The sequence below is a fragment of the Spea bombifrons genome, chromosome 3 (genome assembly GCF_027358695.1).
Source record: "Spea bombifrons isolate aSpeBom1 chromosome 3, aSpeBom1.2.pri, whole genome shotgun sequence".
Lineage (NCBI taxonomy): Eukaryota > Metazoa > Chordata > Amphibia > Anura > Pelobatidae > Spea > Spea bombifrons.
In genome coordinates this window covers 27,154,071-27,177,393 of record NC_071089.1, presented here as the reverse complement: position 1 = coordinate 27,177,393, position 23,323 = coordinate 27,154,071, and the positions used below count along the sequence as shown (strand labels likewise).

Sequence of the window (23,323 nt, the reverse complement as noted above, 5' to 3'; positions counted from 1 at the left end):
AAAAAAAAAAGAATCTTGTTACAGTTCCAACTTGAGCTACAAAACAAGAATGGGATGTCCTTTTTTTTCAGTTTTTCACAAGGCTCAATTGTTTCAGGAACCAGGGCGATGTGGGACCAACAAGACACTTAAAGCTAATATTATTTTAAAAATACACTTTCAATTGCGAGCCTCTTTGTGAATCAAAGGCATGATGCCTATTGTGTGATGTTCAGACGAGCCCAACATTCCATACCTTGAAGGTCATTGTATATAATTGGGTTGTTAAAGTGCCAGCCGTGCTTTTATCAATAACCGGAGAAGCCATCTTACCAGCACACGTCTGAGAGATTACAGAAGTATACAGAAATGCTGACAGAATACCTCTTCAAAATCCTCTGATATAAACATATTTTTCTTTTAAAATATAAATGATATACAATTAGCTTTTAGCTTTAAAACCTACCCCTAACTTTCCATTAGGTTATTTCTAGAACAAACTATATTAGCTATTTTGGTTGTACAAAATGGATTCTGAGGTGATTTTTTTTTTTTTTTTACAAATGCACATTCATTAAGGGGCAATTATTACTATTTTACGGTTACCATTAACTCTTCCATTTCCTCATAAGAGTTTTGGAGAAGGCATTGAAAAATGTATTGGTCACTATTCTTACATTGAAAGGTTTAATTTATGTAGAGACAATATAAGAGGGTTTCAGAAAATTTGGTTTTGTATAAAATCAATTTTATATAGGCCCAATCCCGTGTCAGTTTGTGTGTCGTTGAGCCCTGAGGTGTATGTATTGCTAAATTCCCATTTGGTTAGGGAGTGCTGCACTATTCGGTAACATTAAAGAGCAGTAGGAATATTGTTAATGTATTGTTTATACAGCAATGCCAAGCACTGTCCAAACAAAAGAAGTTAACTTATTCTAATGTATGGTGCAACATCATAAGCATATAAAGAAACCTTAGTTCAGTTGTACCATTATAGGGAAAGAAATCTATAGGAGTGTGCTAGCTCGAATCAATACGTCCTTGAAGTCCATTTTTAAGGAGCCTTCAAAGGGTCTTTGAGAAGACCCTGGGGTATGTGCATACTATGAACAGTAAAAACAAAACAAAACATATGAGACAAAGTGTTCATTTTTTATTCTTTATTTATAAAATCCTTTCGTACATATCCATACAAGTGTAATGCAGTACATAGTACTAGTGGGTTCATGCTTAGTAAATTCAGTGCTCACCTTAAAAAAGGAATAGAATTGTAGAATTTTATAAATGTATGAGCAGTTTGTTTCAACTGTATAAAAGAAGAAGAGACTTTTGTAGTCGTGAAAGCTTACAATCTAATGCATAATTTAGCCAAAAGGTATAGTCAAATTTGTTTCGCTCCAATTAAATGTATACATGTTGCAATCACATCATTATATTTATTTTTTTGGATATCATTTTAATTTACCCAGATTATCCAATTTAGTATTAGAAATCTCCATTGTAACCGGGCTGTTGTGGTGGCTGATCATCCAGTCTGTGGTGAGAATTAGGCCATATAGGTGGGCTCTCATCCCTATATAATTTCCAAATCCCATAATCGGGAGGTACTACAGTAGCTATAAATCATAAACAAAAACATTATGGGGATTAAGGAAAAAGGAGGACCTCTAAAAGAGGCACAGTATGAAAAGCAATATTTAGAAGGGTCCCCCACGTTCACACCTGTTTTAAATATCTGAAGAGATCGGTGACCTTCATTCGACACATTCCCTCATGCCATGCGGAACAGCACGTCATTCCATGTTTGAAAAGACTGGGTTTAAACTATCTCTGGAAAGTTGGACAAAATGTTGTGCAATTTCTTTTACTTTAACTTGCCACTGGTAGAAAAGACCTTGACGTTAATATCGCTCACAACATAAATTCAGAAAAAAAATTAGATGTAGCCACCAACCTGACATGACCATGCTTTGAAAAAAACAAAACAATTACTTTTCATTGTCCTTACTGTTTTAGAATTTTTATTGGACAGTCACTAATTTTAAACTTTGAAGTCCTAAACAGATATCAGTACCTGACCAGTAATGTTGATGGAATCCAGTGAAGCAAGTATGAAAAAATAACAAATTGTTAATGAGGAGCCTGCGATCAAGTTTCGAATGTATGATTAAGTGCTGATAGACATGAGTTGAACTGGACTTGCCATAAATTTTCATCAGGATACACGTGAGTACCAAAGTAGGAGAGAAGGAACTTAATCCGGTTTATTTGTGGCTTGCACTACTCCATCCTAGATAAGACTAGCCATGCTAGCCATTTGTGTCCCTTTAAACAGTATTATATTTATACCTGGGAACTTTCTAGGTTTGACCCAGTTATTTTCTTTCTTCGAGAAGGGGAGTAGGATTTGGCAACACATACTCCCTGCCTGTTTCCTCTCCACTGTCAACCTTCAATAGACTGTATGGGGCTAGCCCAACTGAATATGCAACTAGCCCTCCTCCAAAAGACAGTGAGTTCCAGGTAGCTTTATCCATTGTACACCTCTGCAGAATATGATAGCGCTATATAAAACAATAAATAATAATAATAGCCTACCGTAGATGTTTTAATCTACTTATTACTTATCCATTTAATATCTAATAATGGATTTTACAAAAAATTATGCTTAAATTTGCCTCTTTTTTCTCTCTTTTCTTTAGTAAATTCTGCCCACTTTCTATATGATTGTGAAGCGTTACAGGAAGATTTACAGCAATAAGCACTCCTTGCAGTACACAGTGCCAGTCAATTTCTCATACTGTAGGTAATTCTGAAAACCCTCGAACTTTTCACAAAATAGAGAGTCATAACTTCGGAGACCCCAACAACTTGTTAATTGCAAAGGTTGAGAATAAAAATAAGGTCAGCGTTTGCAGAGTGAAATAGTCAGGGTGTTTGTGCTGTAGAGATTGCAGGCATTGAGGGGGTTAATACAACTTTTGAAGCTAGAAGTGGTGTCACGCAACTAAGGAGGAAGGCATGGAAAGCATAGCCGCTCCATGTTGCTTAGCAATAACAGAAAAAAACACCCACCCTTGTTATTCTTATTTTGTATGAATAGGAGGCTTGTGTAAAGGAATAAACTGACATCTACACATTTCATTTTATCCCTCTGACATAAAACAACATTTATCTAAAGACTTTTTATGGGTGGAGAGCATCTACAATGCCAATATAACCACATTCATAAACATGGGAACTGTCACATGTCAGACAAAACCATTACTGATTTGGGCAGTGAAAATTACATGTATCACGTGTAATTACTTTTTGTCACATATATGGAAAAAAACTATGTGGACACCTGACAAATCACACCTATATAAGCTTGTTGGGCATCCCATCCCAAAACCATAGGCATTTGGAGTTGGGCCCCCTTTGCAGCTATATCTTCCACTCTTCTGAGAAGGCTTTTCTACAAGATTTTGGAGCGTTTCTGTGGGTATTTTTGCCATCCAGTAGAGCATTTGTGAGGTCAGGCACTGCCGATGGAAGAGAAGGCCTGTATCACAATTGCCTTTCCAATTAATCCGAAAGGTGTTCAATGGGGTTAAAGTTCATCTACACCAAAGTCATCAAATCATGTCTTTATGGACCTTGTGGACAGTGGTGCAATCACGCTGGATAGGAAAGGACCTCCCCTTAAATAATTATTTCTGAGGAAAGCTGGGCTGGATATTAATACTGTTAAGTAGATGGAACAGCACCTTTAAAATGAGTTCTGTAGTATATAACAGATTTATAATCATCTTAATTTAAAGCAGCCATTCTATTCGTTGATCAGAATTCAAGCAGGCAAACAGTTGCTATGCGGCTTATATTCCTTAAAGTGTATACTCCAGGTCCATTCCCGTGTTAAACGTTTACTGGAGTCCATTTTGTATGGGCTTATGTGCAATGTACTCCATGCAAATCATTGCTATAGGCAATCGCCCCCACGGCCTAGCTGGCTTTACAGAAGATAGGAAGCATTTGTATGTAGACTTTTTGCACACGCTCAGTAGCAATCCAATTTCATTTCAAGTAGGGGCTGGATAGCAGCAGCCAATCACATGTACGCTAGCCGGACAAAGATGCTTTTCTAGGTTACATGCAACTAGCAACTATTACATTCATGAATTTCAGCTCAGCGCCCATTAACTTCAACGAGTGCTACAGAGCATATGCTTCTGGTTTAGGTGTGGAGGACTGGCACCTTTTCGTACAGGGGGTAGGTAAAGCCAAGTGTCAGCCCCCCCTGGTAACTCACATACCCTCATGCTATAACACACACATTCTCACACACACTCGTGCTCACACACACCCACACTTACATAGAAGATAAATGGCCTTGCTAGTGTACCAATAGAGGATTTTACTAAAATTTATAAAACCCCAAAACTAAGTAACTCACTAAAACTGAAGCCTAGCTAATAAAACCTACATTTTAATCCTGATACAATTTGATGTATCAAAAGGGATTTAGTTTTTAATGTATCAATTGTAGTCCCTTGCTACACTTCTCATGAAGGAGACAGGAATCATTAGGCTAAATCTCCCAAGCACTGAATGTATTATCTTGCAGAATATCCTAGAAGTCGGCTTCTATAGATATATACGTAAAGTGATCACCTACTGAAATATAAACCCGCCTATGCCCTCTCCACTTATCAATCCAGGACTGCAGTATGAACTAGTTGTAATTAATCAACATAAGTCCGCCACGTGTTTCACCATAGCCATCACTAAGGTATCATCATGGGATATTCAAGAAGACATTGTTCCATTTAACCTCACTAACCAAGCATGAATATTAAAGATTTTTGTAAGTGTACAAATCTTTCTATATTTTATACTGTTATAACCTATTACTTATTAATTGCCAAAAGTTCCCATTACAGAATGCACTTTTTAAAAAGGGCATCATTTAAATATGACCCATTAATGTATTAACCCCCCCCAAGAAGAAAAAACAAAAAAAAGGAAATGCAATTTATTGTTTTGTAAATTTATTTCTGTTATAGACTTGACATTTCTTAAACATACTGGAATTGCATTTAAAACTATAATGCAAACAATATTACAAGTGCTTTCATTGTGTATTTAAAGTGGCAGGGCTAAATCTAAACAATTGCTTTATACTGTATTGCAAAGAGACTGTAATTGTTTGTTTCATTTCCTAAACATCCATAAATACTTACTCTAAAATATCCAGGTTTTAAACAAACAGTTCATTTAGCATTTACCATTTTATTAAATGTGAAAAAACAGTGCTTTTATTTTATTTTCTTTACAAATGAAACATATAAGCGTTAAGCATCTGGTAGGCGATTAAAAAAAATACATAGAATATGTTTTCTTCCCAAACACTAACAAAAATATACATAAAACCTGCAATAAAATCTGCAAGCGATAAGAAAACAGTAATGTGAGGTCTAAAAAATACAAACTTTGCTGTAAAAATACAAAGGCACAAAAGATCGTTGAACAGAAATAATTTAGGTATGGTCGTTGCTATTTTTTGCTAGCCTATAAGCTGAACTCTAAAACCCATATGGATGATTTATGACACATTGTAAAGTTTATGAAATTGGCACCTGTGCATCTAATAAAATACAGCAATAACTTGTCACGCTATAAAATACAATCAAAGAAAGACATATGCTAACACAACTTAACATGTTATTTATTAGGGATGTTACCATCTGCTTCATAGGATGGTAAGTTCATTTTGATTGGGAAAGTAGGAACATTGAAATAATTAAAGAATTATTCTGTGCAAAATATCTTGCAACTAAAACAAAGGGATTTGACATTACATTACATGTATTGTAATGTACAAGAAATAGTAACATGCTGTGTAGTAGTATCTATGAATTTGAAAAAGACTAGAAAACCAATTCTGGCTGCCTGGTATGTTTATGTATTGTTATGTCTGTACCATGTTGTGAGAACTGTGACGGCCAATTTATTTAGTCCTTATCTTTGTCCATAACATGAAGAACCTCATCCAAAAGAGAAGGACCCAAGTCAAGCTGCAGGGTTAAGAGGGAACCAGCCAGGTCGGAAAGAGATTCTTCTGGTTTTAGGTCTGTGCTTTCTATGTCACATGGGATATGGCTGTCTTCAAATAAGTCAAGGCCTTGCCAATCATTGTATTGTTCTGAAAGACTGGAAGAATGGCTTGATCTTCCATTTGTGGAACATGACGCCGAACCACTGATTTTCCATGAGCTTTCACTGTCATATAGGTGCTCATTTCCATACGGCTGACATTTCTCCAGTAGTTTTTCTTCTAACACAGGCTCACAACTAAGCCTGGATGACTTGGAAGGGCTGAATGAGTCCCTTTTGGAATTAAATGACACTGTGGATAACAAGGGCAAGACCAGAGCTTGAGATCCACCGATTGTAGGTAGAGAGATGGCATTTTTAAGAACAGGTGAAGAGGTTTCTGAGAACATTGAGTCACAAGTGCTGTTTGCCCTCAAAAAATCATTGTGTCCACCAAAATGGGGATTTTTAGGTTTCCCTTGGTGGCCAGGCAACAATTCATAGTTCCCTTGAAGAAAGGAGATATCACCAAATACATCATGTTGTCCATCTTTTCCAATATGTATAGTGTGCCGAAAATCTCCAAGAGGTGGGCTTATCAAGTCAGGTGACAATATATCCCTTAGTTTGAATTTTTTACCTCTCTTGTTGTTTCCGGCTTTCAGATAAATTGGGGTTTTTGCTGGCATCTTGACAGAAACCGATTTCAGCAAAACGGGAGATATTTTTTTTTTTACACTGGTTGTAGTTTATATTGTAGATTGGTCACATTATTGGCAGCGTCATTTGGTTATTACTTCCACTCAATTTTTAGGCCACTTGGAAAAATGTGCTGTTGATTTCACAACAAGGTAACCTATGGAGAAAAGAAAAACAGGTTATCATTAACTAGTTTTTTTACGCTTCACTCATTTTTCATTCAACACGACAATTACTAATGGTACTGACAGTTCCAGTCTGCAGATCAGCTTTATGATGTGGATTCCCTTCATTAAACAGCATAAAAGTGAATGGTTTAACAAGGTCATGTTGGCCCTTCTGTGACTTTACTATTATTTTATGTGAATAAGCCTAATTTACACAAAGCGAGCACATTTTTGTCAAGTGGCTGCATTATTTTTGTGTGTCTTTTCTCTTTGCACTGTTCATTTCTGCTAGGGTTAAATTTCCCATCAGCCTGTGCAAAAGTGGGTCTAGGGCCCCTACGGAGCCAACCAGTCAGGAAACTGCAATAATATCTGTTTTTATCTATCACGCCAACAAAAAAACAGTGATATCTCTGTGTCCTGGACACAGGCCCGAGACCTGCCATTTTTGGTTACTTTCACATAAACATGCAAACTATACAAGATGGCTGCTGTGGTAAAAGTAATCACAATTTACATAACTTTTCACAAAATATTTGTAAAATATAAGAATTTGTTTGATGAATTGTAACTTTTAGCTTCTTATGTTGTAGTTTACATAGGTAGGCAAATTAAAAACCTTCAAGAAAGTGTCCTGACACATTTCTGGGTGCCTTTTAACAACACATTTGATCTGAAAAAAGAGACCTCCTGAGATCCTTAAAGTTCTACATATCTTACTATGCTAACCCAATAAAAGCTATCAATTTCAACTAAAGATGCCATCTATTCCTAGAGCCATAAGGCTATATCCATTTGCCTAATCAGGAACACCTAAGAAATCTTGTCACACATTATTGTCTTGCAGTTTCTTTTATAAGAGTAAAGAACGCTTTGGCAGATTATAAATAAATGATAACTTACTGTGCATGGACATTTGCCAGACTCCACTATTATTTATCACTTTAAAATGTCATTGCCCACTTGAATTGTCAAAAATGAAAATAAAAAATCCTTTTTTTTTGGCTTTGGCAACAAAAACGACTACATGGTTACATAGAACAGATGTTCACCACGAGAAGTTATGAAGATTTAGCTCCAAGGATTTTTGGACCAGATATGTTTTTAATCAACCTTTTTCATGCAGCTACTTTCGTGAGAAGTGGCATCAATTAAGCAGATTGTCATCTTTAATCCATTACTAGGTCAGTCTGAAATTGGGAGGGACCCTGATGAGTACAGAATATTCTCGTTTAAAAGTTATTCCGCTTGCAGAATAAACAGCCGCAAATTGGTTAATTTAGGGAAAACTCTGGGAACCTAAGCTAAGCTCCTGAATGAAGGTCTTGGTGATACCAATGAGGACTCTACTTGGAATTACAATACCTCTTTTCTAAAATCACTGGTATGTGCAAAGCTGAGTTATACCTGAATTCATTATTATGCCTCAGTGAGTTTCAATTACATCTTTAGAGCTTTGGTCCTCAAAAAATTAAGTGAACTTAATCACGTCAGTCTTTTCGGTAATAATAAGATAGCATGGCAAAGTTGATAGCTTCTGACCAAGTGTTCAAATGTTAATGTTCTGATTAACATTTACTGTATATTTCCATATGTTCTGTACAATAAAGCTCAAATAATTTGGGGAACTGGCAGGAAAGGACTTTGGAATTCATGAATGGGCAATGTTTAGGCTAAAAGGTATATTTGTTAAGAGTTAATTATGGTCTGTTACCATTACATCTCCTGCTAATTTGCAAGGCGGGCACATTTGGTCTGTTAAATTTTCTTTATGGTGGTGCTCGTCGCCAATCTTCAACCAAACACCCTAAGCTTCAAACCTATGCTGTGTTCTTGAAACCAGCTTCCAACGGGAAAGACATAGGATTCTTTGTACATATCTGGCTTCTTGAATGAATGGATTCATTAAATAAACCAAGATGGGGCAGGACTTCAGAACTAGAACAGAATTTCGCAAAGACATGTTGGATGGAAGTTAGTAATGTTGGAAAAATGAAGCACTGGGTTATTTTTCCATTTTCTATGAAAAGAAAACTTTGACCACGTATTTAAGAATAATCCTCCTTTAGTACGTGTCATATGGATTGAATTTCCTATGTAAAAACAGATCCAAACAACGGATGCACTGCCTAATTCACAACAGCTAAAACTGCAATTTCTGCAATCCAGGGCTGTCATCAGTCTTTGAGAAATTAACTTGCCAAAGCTCTGTAAATTAGTATATCTGGCCCACTGATGTGTCACTTAGCCTTTTAATGGAGGGCCACGTATAACGTAGGGCAGGGAGCCAGAACTGGACTTTTCAAGCAGGGGTCTGTATGGAATTTGTTGAAGGCTGCACAACATAGATCTCCCACTCGTCAGCAACAACTTAGAGGATATTCCATTGAGGAATGTATATTTTTTTTTATTATCTCCATCTTATTAGAAAGCTTTGTGCATGCAGTTATAGAAGGCAATATAAAACATTCTGCTGTTATTTCTTAATGCTACATTAGTATTACATTTAGACAAAAATGACAAGAATCCCTTTTTCCCCCGTAAATCATACTAGTGCTATGTATGATTAAGGCTACTAAAGTGCATGTCATGAATGGTTTCGGTATTGAGGATAATGCTCTACAGAATAAAACAATATTGTTGCACCGCTGGCATTACCGTGCATGGTGGAAATGCCAGAATAGCAATGTCTGTATACATTAAGTCAAGCATTCGCATCAAAATAAAATGATCAAAAAAGCAGAATGTTGTGATAGCTATAAAACATTCCAAAGTGTGGGTTTCATTCTCTTGATTAGTTAGGTGCCAAAAGTTAACTATAATACTAATATGGAGATGGTCTTACTTAAAATTTTTTCAACTGTTGAATAATAAAGACTGCTTGGAGGGTATATGGAAGAGGATAAACAAGTTAAATAAACAATTTAAATTATACTGGATCACTATCAAGTAACAAAACCAAACTAAGTGCCAATTGGATGGTAATGATCAGGCAGGTCATGTTAGGACAGGATAGAGCGTGTGCCAAACAAATACTCTCCAACTTGCATTCCTCCTCGATAACCAATTTAAAGGAGCAACAAATAGATTCTAGTGTTGTCATGTATCGGAGGCTGTGAGATCCGGCCAGACTAAGCTGTTTATCCAGAACCCTTACCAAGTTATAAATGTTAGGATTTTAAGAGGACACTACATATCTCTTGCGTAAGGGTTAAATGTGCTTTTATACTTGAGCACCATTACACTGCAGAAAAGTGAAGCAAAATATAATCCCAACATCTGAATTATGGGTCATAATTCTCACTTGCAAATAGCTCTGGAATGCGCAATATTATATAATATAAATATATTATATATTATATATATATATATTTTTTTTTTTAATACATTTTTAAAAAGTCCCATTTGGTCCAAAGCAGTTAAACTTTGTAGAAGCTGTAAAGTAGGCCAGGTAAATGAACCACATCAGGCTCTTACTCACATCTGAACCAGCACAACCAGAATCCCAAAAATGGGAGAAGTGAGAGACAGAGAGAGGACTTTATCATGCAGTAACCATGGGTTACCATGGGTAAGCAATATAACATAAATGCTTCACTTATATGCAGATCTTACACACATCTATAAAGTATTTTATATTGCCTTTCCCTATATAAAAAAAGGACTTTATTTTGACCTAAGTTCGCAAAAAAAATAATGGCAAACATTTTCTTGCATGTATGTTAATAATGTTTCTTACAGTAAATGTGAGCCTTAAACAGAGGATCAGTTCTGTCAGTATCCTGCTATGCTTAGAAATAATCATAAATCTCAAGTAGAATCCTTGTATGTAATTTAGATTCAAAATTGCTGGCGCTGCTTGGATGAAAAAGTATTCTGTTTAGCACAGCGCCTTTAAACGAGGTGTACGGAAATTCTTCAAATGAAGGGTCATAATTTCAGGAAGAGGTGTGGAATCTGAGGATGAAACAAATCCCCTTTGTGTAATTAGAAGGCTACTTTGCAACCCTTTCAGTTTTCCCACTGTCAGTGTTGCACGTAGTTATTTCCCACCGGCGTGTTGCTGCTTACATAGATCTACCACATGTATAAACTGTGTGCGTGAGCATACTTCCAATAGCCTCAAGATTTACATTTAAGTATAACATAGAACGGCCATTTTTGTTGGAACTTTAGCATGCATATATTACGGTTGTGAGCGGCATTCTTCTCAAACCCAATGTGAGAAAATGTACAAACCCCACATTTGATTTAACTATTTCTTAAACGTGAATACATGTTATAAGCGGGCTCTTTCAATTGGTTGAAAATGAATTTTTAAATGATACAATTGTTTCAGTAACTTTACTTGGCAAATGTTACCAACTCCTTAGCGCTAACAATAACTGTATTTGTTGGCAAGCTTAGAACAGATGCTTTATTTAGCATACTACAAGGAAATGAGTCACACGCCAGTTTCCAGCTCTACAATTCAGACACGTTGAAAAAAAAACCTGACTATATTCCGAGAGCAAATGAACAAGTAAAGGAAGCTTTCAAAGTGAAACGCATCATGCTTATGTTGGATTGACACTGACACCAGGGAAGAGTAATAAAGATGAGAACTGTGCATTCGGATTTGTACGAATTGCAAATTTACAGAATTTTGGTAAGTTCTGTTTTTCTTACAAAGCCCGGAAATGAGCCCAGAACCCCACAAATCAGAACAAATCAAAACAAAGCAAAAAGCTATGATATTTTGTCCAAAATTTGTCGGCCCACATTCACTCACACCCAAACACAACTAATTTACAAAAAGAGACATACAGGTGATTCACTGATATACATTAAGAAAGATACATTTTGAAGTTCTCATAATTCTCCTCAAGGTTCCCTACGTTTGCCAGTTTTACTCTTTCGTCCCTTATTTATGAACATTAGCAAACCTAGGGAGATGAGGGAGGTGTCCACCGAGCTCTATGCATTTGAGGCAAGGCTCCCCATTACTCTGTTTCCTGGCTATACAAAAAAAGTGAATAAGGGCTATGTGGTAGGGGCTACGTATATGAGAAATAATAATGCTACTATGGAGAAATAATGTATGGGCAACACTGGAGTCATCGATTAACCAGTTGGGTCCCAGGGGGACAAAGGTGACACACAATGGTCAAAAGCACTACTAGTGAGTAAAGATTTATTGAAACTGAGGAAATGGCCAGTTATTGTAACTCAGCGGTGAATCTCATACCACACTCACAATGCTACCATTAAATCGCTTCCTTTTCCTCTGGGATGTGCTTCACTGCGCTCTTGATTAAGGAAGCTGATTATTTTCTGACTCATTGTCTGCTCATGCCATCCGTGTGAATGGTGTAAGTATCACTTGTAAAAATAATTGATTCTATTATCTTCAGATTTGAAAGTCTGGATCCCAGCCATCAACAAATTCTGTTTCATTGGTGAGATCCATATAAAAAGTGTTCTGGCGATTATAATGCAACTTGATAATTTTATTTTAAGGGGTACTTAGGTAAAACCCACACTGCTGGCCTATATTTTAAAGTAAACCTAGCAGCTAAACATGCTACATGTGGAACATAAGAGATTTAAAAAAATGACTTTTGTTGCGAATTTCAATCTACTTTACAAAGAGATCTCTGGCATAGCCATATACATCCATCTGTTAGCTAAGCAGTAAAATGGTGCATTCCCTCACGTACACACGCAGCAATGGCAAGACTGCACTTAAGACTCTTAAAGTTTTACACGGTATTGGGGAATTTCCTGTTTGCTTGATGATACCCTGTGCACTGTCACTAAAAACAGATCCTTACATTCAAGATACAATCATACTATAGCATCAGTATCAGTACAGCTCACTATTGACTAGGAATAAGCGTAAAACAGCCGACCAGACAAAGGACAACCTTATAATCCTGCCCATTCTGGCCCAATTACAAATACTCAATTACGATATCTTTAATTTAAACTGCTCTCTTAAAAGGAGGTTATATTACAAAGGTAAAGCATAATCTAACTTTAAAGTATATATATAGAGGTCAGGAGCCATAATGAAAATTGTAAGCGATAGTAAGAGGTATAACCCCATGGATTAGTACAAAGTTGCCCAAAAGATGTAATGTTTGAGGTCAGTCTCCAGGGCTACCTCCAGCCTCCTGGTTCCGGTGTTTAGATTTGTGTAAGCGTCATTCATTCAAGGGGAAAAGCAGACAACCTAAAAAATATTTTACAGTAACTTTCAAACCCAAGTGCTGGGTGAATGATCGTGTGCTAATGAGTATAAGGTCACCGTGGTGGGAAAACCAAGCTATGCTTTACAGAAAGTTAGCGCCTTTTGTTTTCTAAGGTTTGTCTTTTATCCTAAGTTTATTTTCAATACTAAAGGTGAGTTTAATGCTCCGTCTGTCATAGGAGATCAAAATAGGTTTTGGGCAAGTATACTTGAATGCACAATATGGAACATGGTGAATAGGACAACAACTGTGAGGTCTTCAAAGGGAATTAGATGGTGGGCATCTATGTGAACTAGTATACAATCAAGTACTTAACCCGCCATTATATAAATTATGATAATCAAAAAAAAAAAGAGAAGGTTTAAGGTTTTGAACTTGTTCTGTGCAGAAATCCTGATCATCCTTTGAAGGCTGGGCAGTTTCCATGCTTAGATCTACTCTCTTGATGGCAAGGCCTTAGGATAATTTGTTTGGCTAATTTCCTCCATGACTTTCACACATGCATAAAACAGAGCAGCCTGCTGCGGTTTATTGTTTCTTGTAAAAACATATTTTTTAAGCCTTGGATAAGGATGAATATGAAGCACCTTTACGTGCTTTATTTTACACAAAACAACAGGTTGGTTGTTGTGTACAGATGGATTGGAGATGTGTCATATACCATTTTTCAGTATTTGAAAGTCACATTTCCTTTCCAATAAGGTAGTTAGAACCATACAATGCAAAAAATACACTCTTGTTTTTCTTGGCATCCAACCTAGTTTTTAAAAAGGACGCCTGGAATATTAATGATTTCAGAATGAAAACAAGTCTCGTGTAAAATAGCCTACAACAGTATAATGGATCTTTCATGTGATTTACCACCGAACAAGTTCACTTACCAATCAGAAAATGCATTGTGTCTCACATAGATCAGCCAAGATACGTTTTACTCTGTTAGAGCTGAAGCTCGTAAAATGTCCATATATAGTAGCATGTACGTGAAATGATTTACCTAGATCTTTTGCTGTTGAGTTCTTGAAATGCTAACAAATACCAGGTGTTGGGTAACAGTAAGTAACAGGCATAATACGTAGCGCTCGTTGCCATTAATGCCATCTGTCGGACTGTAAAAAATGCTGGGATTTCCTTGTATTACAAGACCTATTCCTAGTCAAGCAACTGAGAATAATACATAAATACCCCCCCCCCTTTATTCATAAGGTATAATGATAGGGATGGGTTTAAGAACACAAGAGTCAGCTTAATCATGGAAATTACAAGAATTTTAACATAAATTGGAAATGTCTACTAAAAAAAAAAAACAAAACAAAAAAAAAACATGATTGATCCTGTAATGTGGAAGGCAACATGCTGTTCACAAAAGTAGTGTGAGGCACTGGAACTTATTAAGTTTAAGCTGGATGGGTGTCAGACATTTTTTGAGCTCATCAGCCTGGTATTGTATAGTCAAGAAAATGTTTTAATTTGGCTCTTGCCTCTGAAACACTCTGTTATGTTTGTGCATCCTGGTTTTCATTGGTATTATGGCCTATCAAGACATAGCTGAGTAACATGGCCAGCAGCATATTCCGGGCCTAGAGCAGACGGTACAGGGAGGCCGCAGTCCCTCGGCAGTCCTCTCTCTAATGGCTCATTTACATTTTGGAAGGGTGCATCCAAAGCATGCGGTACCAGGTGCATTTAAGAGATGGTGCACAGGGAAATGACATCATATCCTCACGCTCAGCAGTTAGTAGAGTGGCTGCGGAGAGAGTGTTGCCCTGGGTCAGGCCTGGGGAAGTGTCCAAGGGAAATCCTTCCCTCCATATAGCCCTATCAGCTAATACAGAACTACAAATTCCGTGATGCTCTACTAGCCAAGAGGATTGTTGAGTACTATGGAGTTTTAAATTAAACAAAAGCTAAAGAACATGTCCCACAACTCCTCATTACAGTACCTGCTATGAATGACATTCTAATTGTAGTCACTCCACTCTTGCATAGAGGAGTTGTGTTCATATGCTATGGACAGAGGTATGTGCAGACATCCATGCGCAGGCGTGGCAAGCACTATTGATTTCAGACAGGCATTCAGTGACAGGACATGTTGGATCATGGTGGATGAGGGCAGCTGCAGCTAAAGTTTTATTTTAATAAGCATTCTTCTTTAATGGGGTGTCAGGGACATTAATCTGTCCCAGTGCATTTTAGTTTTGCTTTTTACGTGGATTTTAATCCATTTAAGGATTACAGTGTAGCACAATCAGACTAACATCATATTGCTTTCCTTCACATTGTATAGAATAACCATTTAAAGGAATGCTGACCCATATCCCCTTGCATTTAAACAGCACTGCTCTGTGTTATTATGGATGTGCTCTGTAAAATATACAGTTTTGTCATATTTAATGCCCCTTTTATATAAAACAGTACACTTTAGGTAATGTTACACTGCACTTTTCAGGATATTCTGTATCATGTATTCTAATAGGTTATGGAACATTATATGCTTGGTCATTTCTAGATGGAATACATTTATTCAATTTGTTTTGAAGTGAAACTAAACTTGCATTGTTTCAGCTTAATATCGCCTCTTACGGGCCGATGTGATTAAGGACTGAATCAATTTCTAAGTAAAACTGGGATAACAAAACAACTGGTAGGCTCCTTTACAAGGAATTTACGATGAATGATAGGGGTAAGACTGGGATGGGGGAACCATTGGAATTCCGGCCAGCAGCAGCTGGAATGCCAAAGGCTGTCCATCCCTGGGGAGGGATATGCTGCACTAATTTAAAGGTGTACTGTCTTTTAAAGCCCCACTTAAAAAAAAAAGAATGCATATTAAAAGTACTTTGAGCACTTTAATATGCATTCTTTGAAAATCTTTGAAAAGAAAAACAGGTACTTAGGGGGAAGCTGCAGCTCCCCTCCTCTGAGGTCCAATCATTCTCGCCACTGATTGGTTACGGGAAATTGGTGCCATTGAAACCAACACTTTGTGCACACATGCCGCGGACCCCTGCCTGCGATGTTTGCTGAACTGGAGCTGACTGGAAGTAAATCGCATGCAAGGACATGCTCTCCTGCACTGAAAATAGCAATGGGGTGGGGAAAGGGGCGAATGCACGTTCTGCAGACCACAGACGGTTAAAGGGGCCGCTCAGCTATCATATGCATTAAAGTGCGTGATGGCTAGAAGATCCCTAACAATTGTCCATGTTCAGAGAGCCTACTGTATGTGTACATGTAAATGTCATAACGCACATTATATTACTATAGACATGGCTGGAGTGCACGTAACCCATAATATATTCATAGTTCACACATAACATTTTCTTTTAAATTATCGTATGCTAGATATATTATGACAGCGTTTTGCGTCAACGGTTTACAATGAATGGCAAGACGCAGAAAGCGCTGGCCTTGCATGATCCACTTGACTTCAGGAAGGATATAAATACGAGACCATTGTCAGAGACCTGCTCAGATGCGTCAGCTCTTCACTTCCCATCAAACAGAGTTCCTCCAGGATGTTGTTTAACATAAACAACATCCGCAAGGAAATCCTGCGGTATCTGCACAAAACCCAGTGTTTACTACAAAACAATCTTGATTCATTTGCGTTACTTGGCTTTCTTGCATATTTTTAGTCGTGCGAGTTCTAAAATGTATATTATATTATGTACTATTGCTGCCAAAAGTGTTCGACAGTGCTGTACTGTAATATTATGGACAATCACACACTTATTCGGGATCCCGCGTTAAGTTTAAGCAGCCATGGAAAACTAAATGAATTGAGCTTTAAATAACAAGGTGGGAGACAGCAATAATATTTTAAGAGCCACGGCTCCTTGATTCCGTGGGTAAGTATTGGGATATTGCATAAAATGAGTATAAGCATTATCCTTCTAAAGACAGCCTGTAACACAGCTTTTAATTTATTACCGTAATTTGCAACGATGCAAAACTCGCAAGAATAGTTATTTTTCAAGCAACCCATTAAGTTATTATGCAAATTACAGAATATTTCTAAGCAATGGTGCCACATGTATTTAGCACTAGAACTCCAGGGGAACATACATATGCACACTGATGTCACAGCTGTTAAAAGAAGACCATCATGAAATGTGCTTCTTCTTTTAGTTCATTTTAAGCTTGTGTGTCTTGATGTCTTTGATATAGCAATATACATGGTGGTCATCTGGCACACTGGGTCACCGGCTGACATCACCAGGTACTACAGCGTGCAGCCAGCGCAAGGATAGGCACCAACGTTACTCATGGTGGACATCTACTGGGGTATGTGGTGGACAATTTAATGATGTTCTATGGACCTTCACTCTGCCTGTCCGTGGGCCATGGGTGGATATTCCGTTGATATTATTGTGAGCAGAGAAAAGCAGTATGCTGCCATGCATATTCAGCAGTCGGCTGCTCCGACGTCACCAGGCGGCCGCCAGACTTAAAGTGCCAGGACCGTCTGACCATCAGCAGCACAGCAATATAATTAAAAGGACACTTCAGCCATCATCTGCACTTTAATGCATGTGATAACTGAGTGATTCCTTTTAATTTTTCATGTGGTCTACCTTGCAAATGCTAAAGAATCCCCTTCCATGCGCTTGCCCTTCCCCTGCATCCCAGCTATCTGTAATGCAGAGGCGTTCAACCGAACCTCCTGCCACCGCTTCATACTGCAGATATTGGAATATAAAATGCGGACATATTTAATTCTGGTTTAAAATCCGATAAGAGTGTTTATGCCATACTATACACACAATTAATCTTACGTAGGCACATAGTGTGAGGGAGTTTATAACATCAAGAGACAATGCCAAATGTTACATTTTACACTTACACGCTAATGTAGTCATAGATTCGCATTCCCTCTGACATCACTGTGCTAATGTAATCTCAATTCACAATCTGTTTAACTTGCTGTGACTGCACATTACTCTATGTGCATACAAGCAATTCCAGCTTCAAAAGCGTACGCTATACAGAAGACTGCTAAGTAGTCTTGAAAGCTACCAATCTAATGGAACTCGGCCAATAAAAGCTACCCATCTTTACTGGATTTATTTATTATTCTGATCACGGCACAATCTTACACCTTACTTCACATAACTGTATTAGCTCTCCAAAAATGTTATAGGTTTTTATCGTATCAAATATAAAATTCTTGAGAAAAAAAAAAAAGTATATATACACAAATAACACATCTACAAACATAACCGCATCCACTCAGCATAAAAAATATCTATTCTAGAACCTCACCTACACATTTAGCATACATATGTTAATTGTGTTTGCTTTGTGATGATTGGAGTGGAATTTGACGTGATCAGTCATTGGATTTTAAGAAGTGTTTGTGTTAAATGACATTCTCGCATGAGCACAAGTAGATCAATGAGACATCCAGTCAGCAGAAAATGTCTGATATAATCGTCACCTCCTCCTAAAAAAAAAAAAATCTATGACACACTCACACATCCTGCTGCATGGAGACGGTTGGAATGACATAGCCTTCTATGTCTCTATCAGCAATTCTCTTTGTATGTAGCTTAGATATCCATACAGATATCCACATGTCCTACACAAGTCCTCGAAATGCAAACCCAACACGCCACCTTTGGGGGGGTAGATTAACGCTACCTGAACATGCCAGGATCATTCTAGAATCCTCAAAATGTAAGAAGTGCTGCGTAAGCTGCTGGCGCTATATAAATAAAAAAATAATATTCTTAGCAAATCCCCTGCATTATATGCTCTTCTCTGGCATAATGACAATTATCTTCATTAGAATGACTATGGATGATAGGGCTTGTAGTCCACAATGGTATAATCTCAGACCCTGGTACATAGCTAATTATACCTGCTCCTCCCTCCCAACCACATTAAAGTCTCAACACTATACTTTGCCAATAGTATTTACATGTTATTAAACATCAGTATATGACCATCCCATTCTACTGTAGGTATAAAAATATTACCTTAATTAAACTCGAAGCTGGCATACGAAACGAAACACCTCCTTCTCTCTAATGAGACACTTTGATCACAAACCACAATCAAGAACACCCACACCTATTTAATTCAATCCAAGAAAATAATACATGCAATAAGACATCCAATTATGCTATTGCAATTACATGGAAATCTCTGCCTACTCCTTGATTAATAATGAAGGAGCAATCTTGTAAAAAAGGTCACACCAAGCATCTTGGGTTTTCTCCTTTAAGTCATGTCAACCTGGCACTGGCTCTTAATAGGAATATATAGATGCGAAGGATTAAGAGGACATCGCTAGTTACCACAAAGCGCAGTGCAGTATTCCACTTATTTCATGTCTATCATGTCAGCAAACCGTTTTCTCCTGCATATTAATCATCACACTTGTAGTATAAGCATTCCGCAGCATTCACATCTCATTCATGCACTTATGTATTTATTTGGCGCAGAATAATACAGATGGCAAAAGATAAATTCTGCTTATCAGACTTATCAGCAAAATCTTATCGTTATTACCCCAAGGACTGGCAGTTACTCCAACATGCAGATTGGATCATACCCTGCCAACATATGACTCCTTTGCTTTCTATTTTTGTCATACTCAATTAACCATCTGCAATAGATGAACTGCTGTGTCATCTCTGCCTATTCATAAGATCAAGGACGAAACACCCCAAACCCAAGCCTTGCTTAGCAACAGGGAATATTAACCATTAACTGTATAAAAGAGAATACTGTACAGTATAGATTTCTAAAATATTTTGCTGGTTTGCGAGACGGCGCCTATATTATTACTAGTTTGTTTTTTTTCTTCTCAAAACCAATATCCTTTATTTCAAGAAGGAGGACAAATGTTAGGATATGTCATCTAAAACTACAGGGTCAGAGGCTCTGATGTAATGTTAGAAAATTTTACTTTACTGAGAGGGTGGTAGATAAATGGAACAGACTCCCAGCAGAAGTGGTAGATGTTAATACAGTGAGGGAACTTAAGCATGCATAGGATAGTAATAACGCTATGTAAGATGAGACCAAGGACCGATTAATGTCTGAGTCTTTAGATGGGCCAAATGGTTATCTTTGTTTCTAAAACTGCAAAGACTTTTTGATACATGTGAACATCATTATTATTCATTGTTTATAAACCAAACATTGATTCTGTCTCATTGTACAAAGTAGAACACTGAGTTATCTGGCATGTGTAGTACTTGCACTAAAGCGCGCGTCCTCATGTTCTCCTGAATGGGCGAGACATCATGCTTTGGTACATTAAACCAAAAGGATCTACATAGGAACTGGATCTTAAACAATACCATTCAGTTTAAGAAGCTCATACACCTATAGAAATGTATCTATCTGCAGAAAAGTAATATATAATGTTATATGTGCCTTCAGATTTTTGAATTGCCTTAATGTATTTGCAATGTCTGTATGTGACCCATGTGCCCCCCACCCATGTCATGTCCCTGCTACATGCTCCACTAGTTTATTAATGGAGATAACATCTGCCTTGGAGCCCTGACCCCATAGCCCATTTGGCACACGACTCCTACTGATGGCAAATGTAGTTAAACTGTACTGACATCTGACTCTTTTATATAGATTTGTGATTATATTACATTATAAGAATAATCAGAGTATAACACTAATATATATATATATATATATATATATATATATATATATATATATATATATATATATATATAGTAAATCCAACGTCTTCATTCATTTTTTCAGTATGTTTTATTTATAAGTCATACACCAAAAGGACTGCATAGCTTGACCTAATTAACCTTTTAAGAGCCAGATGGCTGTGCACCATATTGCCTCTGGCAGTAGAATGTTAATTAATCATACACTGACACTATTCTCTAACAATAAAACGAAGATAACAATAAGAATAAAGCACACTATACAGTACTGGGAAAGAATGAGCAGCACATTGCTTTCCTGATCCATAGAACTGAAATCAAACGGTTTAACTCCATGTTAGATCACAGATGCCATGTCTCACGATACCTATGTACAGAGCACTTTGCTGCGATCTAAGCTGTCTGGAGAGGCACAGAAGACATGCAGATATCACACCGACTTACAGGAGAGATCTCAGGGAGCTCCTTGAAGTATCTTCTTATCTGTTACAACGCTGATCCTTATCTATAGTCTTCCAGCAAACGAAGGGTCTGCAAACTGTATCCAGTTCAGCGACAGCAGCAGCCTTCCCCAGTGAGGCAAGGACTGGAGGGACTTCGGTATCAAAGACACAGGACAGCTTCGCCCTTCAGACACCACCCCTACTGCAGGAGCCAGACACACAGCACCCTCTCCACCTGTGACAGTCCTTCAGCTCCCTTCCAAGACAGCTTCCAGATGACCCCTGTCTTTGGTCTGCCAGGATGTGGGGGGTTTTGTTCAGTATGAAGGAAGGTTGCCAAGCCTTATTGCCATGAAATTGGTTACAGTGAATAACTGGATGTTTCCCTTTGTGTTCTGCGAGGCTCCCTGGATTATATGTGGGGAATGTGGGAGGGGGAGTGTAGTTTAGCCGCCCTAGCTTAAAACAAACCTGGATGTTTGGGTGGGATGCTTCTGTTCAATGGATGTCTCTGCTGGAGTGTGGAGGCAGGTAATGGACTTCTGGTAGGGGTGGGGTGGCTGTACTGCTTGGCTGGGTGAAAGGGGGAGGAGCTAGCACTGGGTAGGAGCACCGTGTGTTAATGAACTGGGCTTCAGGCAAGGCAATAGCTGCTGCTCACACACTTCTGAATTAGTATTGGATGGCTGCTTGCTTATAAATACTGTGTGGACCACAAATAATAATAATATAATGTTTTTATATAATTTTCTATGCAAAAAACTGGTTTTTAGAGAGGAGAAAATAAATCCTGCTGCATCTCAGATTGCTGATTTCCCCTATAAACATGCAAAATACAGAATCATTTTCACTGGGTTGCTCTTTTATACTTGGAATTATTCCATTATTTTTCTAAGTTAATAGGTTATTTTTTTAGCCCATTGTTAAAATAATATGTAGTATCACACAGCATTAAAAAAAGTTGGGTTCTCACATGACATAATAATGTAAGCATAATAATATTAAAAACAGCCCATATTTAATTGTTTATTAATTTGCTTTTAAACTGATATAATATGTATACTATTGTCATGTGAAAGCATCATTTTAAATTTAATTATATACTTACGTCTGCTATACCACCGCCCTCTACGCCGTTACCTAAGATTTAACCATATGTGCAAATATGCATATTATAACTTATAAGAAAGCTTGCAATCAGGGCCCTCTCTACCTAATATATCAGTTTGTCTTAGTCTGTCAATTCTAGATTTGTTATACCACTTGAATGTATGTATTGTAAGAAGTGCTAAGTAAATTGTTATCGCTATATAAATAAAAGATAATATTAGGTATAAACCTTCAATGTACTGATTTTAAGACTAACAATGAAAGGAATGAATAGATCAATCTACTGAATCCATTACAATCCTATCAGTGTTGGAGGGTGTGCTTTGTCCTTGTAATATAATCAATCTGATGTGTATTATGTTAATAGGAAGAAGTAGCCCAAAAACCTAGTGTATCCATTGTGCGTTCCAGCTTTGGCCATATGGCTTCCCGATCTTGATGGCTGGCAACTTGGCAGACCTCATGTAACAGACTGAAAAAAAAGAAACTGGCTAGCTGGCCGCAATCTTCAAAACAGAACAGCACAGAGGACTTTTGGCCAAAACTACCCCTCTGATTTCAACCTTCTCCTCTGCCTTCCTCCTGTTATGTGCCTTATGGCCTTGCTTGGCCTGGACCTCAAGGGAGCTATATCTCACAGCATAAACAGTTCCCTCCTAGATAACTCCGATTACTCCTGAGCTCACCTGGTTGAAGTCATGCGAGTGCCTCTCCATGCTGTTGATCTCAGACTCTGTTGATCTGATTGACTTGGTGGTGTTACAAACCTACAATGCTTCCAACGGTAATTGGCACAGAGGTATCACCCATAGAAGGTGATCAAAGGTCCCCAAATTAAACACCAACAGTGGCGGACACTCAGACAGACGCTTAACAGACACTTAAACCTACTAGGTTTATACTGTTTCCCAGTGACAACATGGTGCTTTCTTTTGACAAATTCAACCTGCGTCTCGACTGAACTC

The 23,323-nt window shown here is 37.7% G+C and overlaps 1 protein-coding gene across 1 annotated transcript; it reads right to left on the bottom strand.

Moving 5' to 3' along the window:
- Positions 1-4,992: 4,992 nt before the first annotated feature.
- Positions 4,993-21,777, bottom strand: CDC42EP3 (CDC42 effector protein 3). Its single transcript, XM_053459786.1, has 2 exons — positions 21,250-21,777; positions 4,993-6,910 (listed from the first exon to the last, which is right to left on the bottom strand). Exon 2 carries the CDS (start codon positions 6,741-6,743, stop codon positions 5,973-5,975), a length of 771 nt encoding a protein of 256 aa, XP_053315761.1. The 5' UTR covers positions 6,744-6,910; positions 21,250-21,777; the 3' UTR covers positions 4,993-5,972.
- Between the last annotated feature and the right edge of the window lie 1,546 nt (positions 21,778-23,323).

Coding starts and splice junctions, on each gene's coding strand:
- CDC42EP3 (XM_053459786.1), bottom strand. CDS start 6,743: ATGCCAGCAAAAACCCCAATTTATCTGAAAGCCGGAAACAACAAGAGA.